This window comes from Cyprinodon variegatus, unplaced genomic scaffold (assembly GCF_000732505.1).
Source record: "Cyprinodon variegatus isolate N-32 unplaced genomic scaffold, C_variegatus-1.0 Scaffold168, whole genome shotgun sequence".
Taxonomy (NCBI): Eukaryota; Metazoa; Chordata; class Actinopteri; order Cyprinodontiformes; family Cyprinodontidae; genus Cyprinodon; species Cyprinodon variegatus.
Genome location: NW_015150621.1, coordinates 137,055 through 147,218, shown reverse-complemented (window position 1 = coordinate 147,218; position 10,164 = coordinate 137,055). Strand labels below are relative to the sequence as shown.

General features: G+C 38.6%; 2 protein-coding genes across 4 annotated transcripts in view; one reads left to right on the top strand and one right to left on the bottom strand.

The window, feature by feature from the left end:
• The first annotated feature begins 257 nt into the window (after positions 1–257).
• Positions 258–3,032, top strand: ssr3 (signal sequence receptor, gamma (translocon-associated protein gamma)). The gene is made up of 5 exons (XM_015378261.1): positions 258–487; positions 1,886–2,012; positions 2,172–2,270; positions 2,404–2,535; positions 2,782–3,032. The coding sequence occupies exons 1-5, from the start codon at positions 355–357 to the stop codon at positions 2,846–2,848; spliced, it is 558 nt and encodes a 185-aa protein (XP_015233747.1). The 5' UTR covers positions 258–354; the 3' UTR covers positions 2,849–3,032.
• A 2,430-nt stretch (positions 3,033–5,462) lies between these two features.
• The window catches only part of kcnab1 (potassium channel, voltage gated subfamily A regulatory beta subunit 1), a 118,666-nt gene continuing 113,964 nt past the window's right edge, over positions 5,463–10,164 (bottom strand). For all 3 annotated transcript variants that reach the window (XM_015378281.1, XM_015378280.1, XM_015378282.1), the window contains one exon: positions 5,463–8,751. In XM_015378281.1, the coding sequence (XP_015233767.1) occupies positions 8,662–8,751 (90 nt within the window). In that variant the 3' untranslated portion in view covers positions 5,463–8,661. The remainder of the gene's footprint in view (positions 8,752–10,164) is intronic.

The window sequence follows — 10,164 nt, the reverse complement described above, 5'->3', positions numbered from 1 at the left end:
TTATTAACAAAAAAATAATTGTGTCCTACAGAAATCTTAGGTTTTCCTTTCACTGCTTTGCTTTAATGTATATTACTGGAATTTTTTTTACTCTAATAAAAGTAAAGCACAAATACAGAAACTATGCTGGGCCAAAGGGATTTATTTTAACACATTTTTTGAAATTTTAACAAATCCGCTATCCTTGTCTTCCAGCAGGGGGCAGCACTCATCGACAGCTCCTAGTTTCACACCGGAAATGAGTCGATGTAATTCCGGGTTTATGCTGACGCGTCCGTCTTCCTCTCGCTCACCGACGTGTCAGTCCTCTCCTGTCCGCTTCAGAGTAACTCACAGATTATTTCAGCTAGAAAAATGCCCCCCAAAGGCAGCAACAAGCAGCAGTCCGAAGAGGACCTTCTACTGCAGGACTTCAGCAGAAACCTGTCGGCAAAGTCAACGGCTTTGTTTTACGGGAATGCTCTCATCGTTTCAGCCATCCCTATCTGTGAGTAGCCCACTAAAAAAAATAGCAACTGCTAACTGTTTAAGCTAACTTTGGGTCTTTGGAAGATTGGGAAAAGTCATGTCACGATTTATATTAAAGAATAATAACTCAGAAATCAATATTAGTTCAAAATGAACAGTAGATTGATGAAATGGCATCACGAAGAACAATGAACAGAATAGACTGATTAGGGAAAAGTAAAAAGCAGTTTTTAAGTTTGTCTTTGACTCACATTTTAAACATAGTGTTGCACGATTATAAACTACTAAGATCAACTGACAGGTTCAATTCAGTTTATTTATTTAGCACCGATTCACAACACGTCATCTCAAGGCACTTTACAGTTCACCAGATCATCCAGTCACATTGATTCATCGAAGGAAAACCAGTTAATTGCATCAACTCATTGACTCGGATTCAATCCCTCACACTAAGCATGCTTATAGCTACAGTGGAGAGGAAGAAACCTCCATCAGAACCAGGCTCAGTGTGAGCGGCCATCTGCCCAGGCCAACTGGGGTTCAAGGAGACAGAAGCAGAGATACAAAAAGCAACTGTAAAAGGCAGCCAGGAAACACACAGCCAGGCAGACGAGCTCCGAGCCAGCTCCCATGTCAGAGGATGAAGAGAGCACATCCAGCCAGTCACAGTCAGAGAAACAGGACTACACTGGAAAACAGGCCCATCTCCAACATCAACAGGTTAATGAAAACATTGATCAAAGCAGCTTAGTGAACCACAGTAACTCTGAAGGAGCTACACACATCAACAGCTCAGGTTGAAGAATGTGATGAGAAGACATCAATCAAAGCTGCGTTTAAGGGAAGGTGTTAAGAGATAACGGGTATGGGATACATCGGACCCATAAAGGAGATGCTCTGACCAGATGAGTGTTTTTGCTCTACATTTAGCGTTTAGATCTGAGAGGAAGATGTGTTGAACTGTTAGATGATGCAAAAGGCTTTAGGTTTACAATCCAGTGATGCAAATGTCCAACATGCAGCCAGTTTTACATTGGAGGTTTTAGATGAAAATATATTGATGTGTAAGAATAGCACAGAAAGCCCAGACCTAAATCCAATCAAAGCATTAAAAGAGATATTCAGAAACTCCCATCCAACCCAAATAAGCTGAATGTTGTTTGTTTATGTGTTAACATAAATAAAGCGCTTTGAAGTTCTGAAATATCACTTGATGATTGATTAAAGTTCTGCCTAAACTTTTCATGCAGCTGGAGATGATTTGAGGAAGCAGCGACTTTTAATTGGATGATTTCCATGATTCAATATTGAGATTTGGGTTTGGTGTCAATGCAATTTTTGCAGACTTTAAACTAATTGTAACGTGTGATCTGTGATATAAAACTATATTCTATATTTTTTCTTCCTATCCTCACAGGGTTGTTTTGGAGGATCTGGCACATGGACCTTGTCCAGTCTGCGGTTCTGTATGCAGTGATGACTCTGGTTAGCACATACCTGGTGGCTTTCGCCTACAAGAACGTCAAGTTTGTGCTCAAACACAAGTAAGAAGGATAATCAGAAGCACTCATTGAGATCATGTCGACGATTAAGGGAAATGTTGAAAGCTCTTATGCTATTTATGATCGACTTGTTTTTATTGGCTAATTAAATCTGGTTTAAAGCACAGTTTGGAGTGGAGTTAACACTCCTTTGTTCTACAGAGTCGCCCAGAAACGTGAGGATGCCGTTTCTAAGGAGGTAACCAGGAAGCTGTCTGAAGCAGACAACCGCAAGATGTCACGCAAAGAGAAAGATGAGAGGTGAAATTACTTTTTTTTTTTTTATTAATAAAATTATACTGAATATTGTGTTCTTTTTTAACAGCTTAAACTAAATTAATATCTAAACAACACTAGTGAAACCATCGTTCACTGCTGTTTTTTTCCCCTCCAGGATCCTGTGGAAGAAGAACGAGGTGGCTGACTATGAAGCCACCACCTTCTCCATCTTTTATAACAACACCCTCTTCCTGGTGCTCGTCATCGTCGCTTCCTTCTTCTTGCTCAAGAACTTCAACCCAACTGTGTATCCTTTCAAGTTTCAGCATTTATTACGAGATATCTGATGATCCGAAGTAAAAATAATGCAAAATATTTTTAACAGTTAGTTTGCTTAACAAAACATAATTCTCTTTAGGTTGTTTTGAACAGAAATTTTATTGATCAAACATCTGCTCTTGCATCGTTTGTGAAGCGAGAGGGTAGTTATAATCAGAACATTTTGTTGTTTGGAAAAGATGGATTTATTTCTCCTTAACCCAATGTTTCCCAGCAACTACATTCTGTCCATCAGTGCCTCCTCGGGACTCATTGCTCTTCTGTCCACCGGATCGAAGTAAACCAAGAATAGATCGGCAGGAAGTCAAGGGGTTGATGTTTAATATGGGGGGGGGGGGGGGGGTTAGGAAGTAGAAAAGGACAAAGGATCAACATTTTCTGTTGTGGTTTAAAAAGATTCAGAATACCACATTTCACTTTCACAAAATTGTTTGTTTTTTGTAACAAATAAAGCAACCAGCTTTACCTGTTTGTCTTCCTTCCCTTTGTTCAGACCAGTCTAATAACTCTTATTGGGAAAAGCATAGGGCAGTTGCAACCAGCTCCCTAAAAGCAGTTTTTACTGCGTTACCCTGATGCTACTGAGGAAAACACTAGGAGATGACCTTTGAGAGGCAATCGTTGCGGTCTATTCATCTAACAAGAGTTCAGCGGTGATTCCCAGCAATCTGAACAGCAAGTTGATAGTTATCAAAATTGCAGGCCGCTCAGTGATTTCAGCTAAAGGGCAGATACTGCAATCTATGGATAAGTTGCAAAAACACCTGAAATATAGCCCACCGTTCACCCCCGTATGTTAAAGGTGTAGTGAAGGATTTTTCCGATCATCTAAATAAGTGGTCCTCCCAACTGTCAATCATTCTGGTGATATGTTTACGTGGTGATATGTTTTTCGGCTCATGTTAACTTTCAGGTGTACATGTGTAAGCTACTTTTCCAGTTGCCAGTTGTTGAAGCTCACCGTTTTCACGTGGTTCTTTGAAAATGCCACAGGGTCATAAGAAAGTGTCTACAAAGTGTATGAGAAGAAAAGAAAGGCCTCAGAAACACAGGCGTGACTTTCTGAAGGACTGGTGTGGACATGTCCCCACTAATAATTTCAATACATAGACTTTGGCAATATGGCACAAATGTCTAAATTAGATTTTTTTCTGGTTTTGAAGGAGGATAAACACTAATGTATCTGAAAGGGAAAACATCCATCAATCAGTCCACATTTTTCTGGAGTGCTTCATGAATGGATGAAACTGAAATTGTGTACATACTAGGGAGGTATGATATATTGCTGTTGGCATCAGAATTGGCTGTTTTTTTTATATACATTGTCTAACTACCTATAAATATAATTATCAGTGTATTTTGGTTCTTTTGTGTTCTCAACAATAGGAAAGCATTCAATAAATGTTTGAGCTCATTTTTGGAAAATACAAACCCTTTTTGAAAGCGTTTGTGTCGAGTAACTGTAGGTCCATCACCCACCACCCTAAGAGTGTCCCCAAAAACGTTCATCACAAAGTTACACTCCTTTCATTATTTGTATTCCTAAAGATCCATGGGAAAGATATCAAAACTAAAATAAAAGTATAGAAAACATCCACCGATCCATCGTACGTCCCTCTCCCCAGCCACTTGGGCCAACTCCTCCTGGGGAATCCGAAGGCGCTCCCAGGCCAGCCAAGAAACGTAGTCCCTCCAGCGTGTCCCGGGTCTCCCCCTGGGCCTCCTCCCGGTGGGACGTGCCTGGAACATGTGTGTGTGTGTGTATAGAAAACATAGCTTTCCTAAATATGCATAAAGTCCAGGCCTGAGCCACGTTAGGGAGCAAGACATTCAACAAATCCTGAAGTTTGTTTCACAAAAGTTTCAATTATTCATATATGACAGTAATAAAAGTAATGGAAACTTTACTTTTGCTATGACTGTTACACCCTGTTCAACATATAACGCAAAGACCTTGCTTCATTGGCAATGCATGTATTTATTATCACACATTCGTAGGATATTTACAGAGAGAGCACTCCTCAGCAAAGAGACGGTACACGGATGTTTGGAACATCAAACATAAAAAAAAAATCTAGACGTTTAGGTTTGACATTTAAATATAGTAACAGAAGGAAGGTAGAAACAATGGGGGTCAATGATGTCGTGTTTCACTAAACAAAAATAGATTTTTGGATCAGTGATTTTTTTTTATTTTAAACCTGTGTTTGGATCTTATTGCATAGCAGCTAATTTATTATTTTTTTCCCCTTTCAGGCAACAGGTGTTAAGTCTACCTGTTATCTTACCGGCATTATTTATTCTTTTATTTCTTTTTTTTTGTATGGCTTTTAAGTCCAAAATAGTTAGCTGCAGTCTTTGGGGCAGAGTGGTTCAGAAACACTCCGCATCCAGTAATTGGTAACAGACGTGTTTCCCCATTTTTTTTCCATAAACGATCCACCTTCATTTGCAGGAACTCCTTCTATTTTCCAAAGAGCTCAGAAACAAAAAATATTCCCACTGAACTGGAATCAAAAAGGCAGGCTACTATTTACTGTCATGTTAAAAAATAAGTTAAAGTAGAACATTAGTTTTTACTTATGAATACAGCTTTGATTCTCAAGATTCTGTTCTGGCTTTTTTCTGATGATTTATACTATTTAAAAATGTAAATGCCTCTATACTAGTATGGAAAGACATCCCTGAACATATTTCCTCATTAAGACACTGTTTGGCCATACCAGGGGTCTGCAACCATTAGAGACAATTATATATATATTTATATATATATATATATATATATATATATATATATATATATATATATATATATATATATATATATGTTTTTTTTTGAGTGCAAGATTTTTTTTCTATTCTATTTTAAACTAAAGCAAAATAAAACTTGTGCTGATATAGGGTGGCTGCATTTCATTTTATAGGATATTTTTTTGTAAAAAAGGATGAAAATGAATAGTTTCCAGCCTAATTACAAAAAAAAGGAAACCTATTGATAGGACTGTAGGTGTCATTCTAATGTTAAAAATTAATATATTCACTAAGACATATCTGGAGGTATAAACAATAGGTTGATCCTTTTAACTTTTAAGTAGAGTTATGAAATAGGAAGGTCCAAATGGCCACTATTGGCTCTGGGGCCACAGGTTGCAGACCCCTGCCATAGACTAACACAATGATGAGGGCTGCGACCCCAATTACATAACAACGGCCCTAACGTCTTTTTTGTTAATTTCTAATGATGCAGATTTTTCCCTTTGTGATCAACTGATCTTCAAACTTTCAAAAGATCTTAAAAATGTTTTTCCTCTGACTTTAAGTCCCTGTATCTGAACAAGAGAGAATCAATTCTGCATTGCAAGCATAGGAGAATAAATTAATGTGAAAAGATCTAAACATTACCTTACCTTAGGAAAAACTGGTTGTTACCATCAGTTTTTTTCCTTTATTTTGTGTTTATTTTGTGTAATGACTTCATATGATTTGCTGCAAGTACTGTAGTAAAAATCTCTTGAGGCAGCAAAAATTGAAATAAATAAAAAATAATTAAATTGAGTCTGCCTCCTTGGAAGAAAATGTGAGGTGAAAATGGAACCCTGAAAATGTTTTCTCTGGTAACACACAAGCATGGTCTGTACGATTCTTCTAAAGTTTCCACAACACGGCAGCCTGTGTTTTTCACAACCAAAACATTTTTTAAAACAGCAAAATTTAGCTGTTCTACAACAAGTAGGGGAGGGGTGGAGGTTAAATTCTCATCACTATATCAATTTCAGTGAGATCCCATTAAAACGACTTCTAAACCACAGGAGCACTCTGACAACATTTTGAGAGATCATGAAAACGCTTTTCTTGTTTTTTATTTACTTGTACCATGAGTACAAATAACAGCTTTACCATAAAGCAATTAGCACAAAAAGCAATGTATTTTTTTAGTACTTTCTCAGCTTTTCTGTCCCTAAAACACCTTTAGTTTTGAAACATATCCAAGGTCCAAGTCTTAGATGACTCAAAGTAAGCTGTGAGATAAAAACGGCCTTTTATTTGACTTCAGTGTAAAACCATTTTGGCAAGCACAGAAACGGCCACTGCAGAGATTTAGAGGCCAACTGTGCTGCACACCAAGGAAGGACATTAACTCCTCTGAAACACAGCCAACATCTCCACTGATCCCAAAGATAGCTTACTATTGAACTATTGGGAGTCAGAAAAAGAATGATGATAGTAGGAGCTTGGGGTGCAAGAGTAATGCATGTTACAGGCCAGTTCATAGTTAATGTTACATTAAGGAAACAATGGAAGTGACCTCTGCTCTTCCTATTGAGCTTAATGTCCCTCCAGAGATAAAAGCAAAGACTATATGTTTATCAAGTTACTCTGAGGGAGTAGGATTAAATTGATGCAACGTTTCCAGCAACACTGCAAGGAGAGCAATAACATATCTCTATTTACATCTCATTTATAGAGTTGTCTTACAGTGCAGGAAAGCCCTCATATGCAAGACAGGCTTCTTGGTAGTTTGCTTATGTTGTAGGATAAGCTTTACACTTTTATATACATTTTACAACCTTGTACAAGCCATTCTTTTTACAATGTCAAAATATATTTTCAGATTCCATAAGCAGTTTATAACAAGTTTTTTTTTTGTCTAATACATTGGGCTCATTACTAAGAATGTATTTTTTAACCCCTACCAAAAAAAATAACCAAAAGCGTTCAGCAATACAGTCAATGTTCTTTAATGCTGATTTGGCTCCCATAGAAAGGCTATCTCATCTATAACTTCAAACTGAGGAATCCACATTTTATTTAATGTCTCCTTATTTGTCAAGCATGGATGCAGTTTATTAACATTTCCACACGGGGGCGACATGCTTTACTTTTTGCCCTTTTCTAGCATGTCCAGTTTTTTTGTCTTTTTTTTTTTTCTGGTACCACAGTCATCTTGCTTCGCCAGGGTCGCACAGCAGGTGAACTTGCAGCATTTCCCTCCAAAAACTAATCAAAAAGAGGAAAGAGGCACACTGTAGCAGAGAAACATGCATCTATTGGTTGCTATACTCCGAGATCTGCAGCCAGTTATGTCTACTCATTAATATTCTGTAAAATATTGGATTGATTATATTTAGAGGGCTTCAAAGATGACCCGAGCAGATGACTGTTGGTCTTATTTATATGCATAAAGCTTGGTTTTCAAGCGTTGGTGTGTCACTGTTGGTAAAGACTACCTTTCAAGAAGAAAGTAGGATCCGGTACCTCTGACAAAGGAGGTTAGAGTTTGAAGCACATATGGTCATTTATTTTGCCACGCTGTTTGGCATGTTAATAAAAGCAGTAAATAAAGAACTTGATCAGCATGCAGGTGAGGCCTCAACCTGTCCACTCATCTGAGGTCTGTCTAATTTGAATACATACGCTGCCTCTGTATCCTGCTGTGGAATATAAAGAAAAAACTTTTTTTCTGTTGTGCTTAAATTAGCTGTGAAAACAGGCCAGGATTAAGTAGGTTTTTGATTCAAGTACTTTATATGTCTTCAGATGAATAATCAAGGTGCTCTTAAAGAAGGCACTTTGAATTGAAAGAGTTCTATAATGTAGAGTCTAATGCAAAATGAGTCGTAGTTGTGGACATGCTAAAGTTTTGACTTAAATTCATCTTTTCTAAAGCCGAATGTGTGTTTTAGCATGCTATTGGGTCTGAGCTACTCTAAGTTCTGCATAGTTGTATTAATGAAACCTCTTTACAAGCTTCCTGACCAGCAAAGACTCGAAGATCAGTGGAGGAAGGTTTAGATCTAGTAAGCTGCGTGTGAAGCTCTGGAAAGTCTGAGCTTTTCCCGGCTAAGCTGAACCGCACTTGAGATGAACCTCAGTATTAGAGAAGATCGAAGCAGAAGCCCCGACCAAGCATTGTTAAAGAATGCAATGCTCGGATGTAGCATGGTTATCCATTTCCGACTGGAGTGGTCTGTAGCTGGTTAGGCACATCCAAGGAGAGAACTTGTGGATCTGAACTCCAAACCAAAGCAGAGTTGAAGGTAGAGATGTAGTCAGGTAGTCTTCAGCAGACCTGTAGTTGGTCCATCAGTGCAGTCTAAGAGCGGTAGTCCTTCTTACTGTAAGGTCTGTTGCCAAGGATGTGGTCGATGTCTGACACAATGTGAGAGGTCATCTTAGGAAGGACCTGGACAGAACAGAGGGTCTTTACATGGGGGGGTAAGCATTCCTAACAGCCTCTGTATTCTAAGTTTTCACCTACATAGCCGGACTACAGTAAATAACTCATATAGCTTTATATTCATTCAATCAAAGTTGGCAAAAAAAAAAAAAAAACACAAAGAACTGTAACTGTGAGAAACTAGGGATTTTGTCAAAAAAAAAAAGATCTGTAGGAGTTCTTTGAAATAGATCAGTGACCTGGATGCACATTCCTCCCAAAAAGTCCTGAACATGACGGATTATATCTGTGAATATTCTCAGTCATCGTCAAGCTTGAAAAAGTTCAGTCTAAGCTACTGGATGTGATTTTTTTCTAGAAGATGTTTCTCCTCTCATCCAAGAAGCTTTTTATTTCTAAATAAGGGTGGGGAGCACTGAGATTAATATACTGTACTGTAGGTCTAACAAAGCGTTAGCGGGAACTAAAGGTGGCTCTGATCTCTCCTACCGGATTGGCCATGGAGGTCACCTGGGTGGTGTTGATGGTTGTTAGGGGGTTCTGATGGCTCGTTAACTTCCTCGTCAGAGTGGTTTCGGTCACATTGAATTGTGAGTCAGGTGGGGGAGAGGTGAATCTTCTGGAAATCCTAAAAGTGTTTTGTAGGTGGGTGAAAGGTTATACCTACCTCCTATGACCACCTCCTCTGTTGAGAAATGGTTTTTCCAGGTTAACAAAGATGGCTTCCTTAACCCCTTGCTCAAACCATCTTTCTTCCTTTGTGTTAGGTTTATTCTTTAAACATCATGTGCATTGTTATTTTGTTAGCCAGATTAGAAAGAGTAGAGGGCCTTCCTTCACATGGTTGATATCACTGTGTGTACGGAGACCATCTAATCAGGACAGCCTTCGTGTCTTTAAAAATACACAGGATATGGGCACATCTTGGAGCCGGACTGATAAAGGAGAGCTATATGTAATCCTGGGGTTAAAGAGGCAAGATGCATAAAGGTCAAGGCATGGATGGTGTGTCAGTTTCTGATACGGACAGTTAAGCATCCACATAATGCAACACATGGATTCATAGGGTATAAGAAGGAGGGAATGACCTTGTTCGGGGCTCAATCTTTGCTCAATCTTGGCTCAATCTTGGACCTGGAATAAACACTGTTACTTTTTTACTCCTGTTTTATAGTCCTGTTTAATATGGTTTTACCCAGTTTGAGTTAAGAGTAGTAAATAACTTGCTATTAGGTAAAGAACTGGTAGGGAAGTTCCGAGGCGCAGCCGCTTTCAGGGGACCTAACTTCCATATTTAGCACAAGAATATGGATCTTGTGGACTCATGCTTCAATGAGGCAGATTAATTGACTATTAACACCCCCCATGAGGGGGGAGTGTTTGCCTAGTGGTCAGACCATTGTGCTTGTCTTCTGAGAG

Coding starts and splice junctions, on each gene's coding strand:
- ssr3 (XM_015378261.1), top strand. CDS start 355: ATGCCCCCCAAAGGCAGCAACAAGCAGCAGTCCGAAGAGGACCTTCTA. Junction 488..1,885: donor CGTTTCAGCCATCCCTATCT/GTGAGTAGCCCA, acceptor CTATCCTCACAG/GGTTGTTTTGGAGGATCTGG. Junction 2,536..2,781: donor AAGAACTTCAACCCAACTGT/GTATCCTTTCAA, acceptor AATGTTTCCCAG/CAACTACATTCTGTCCATCA.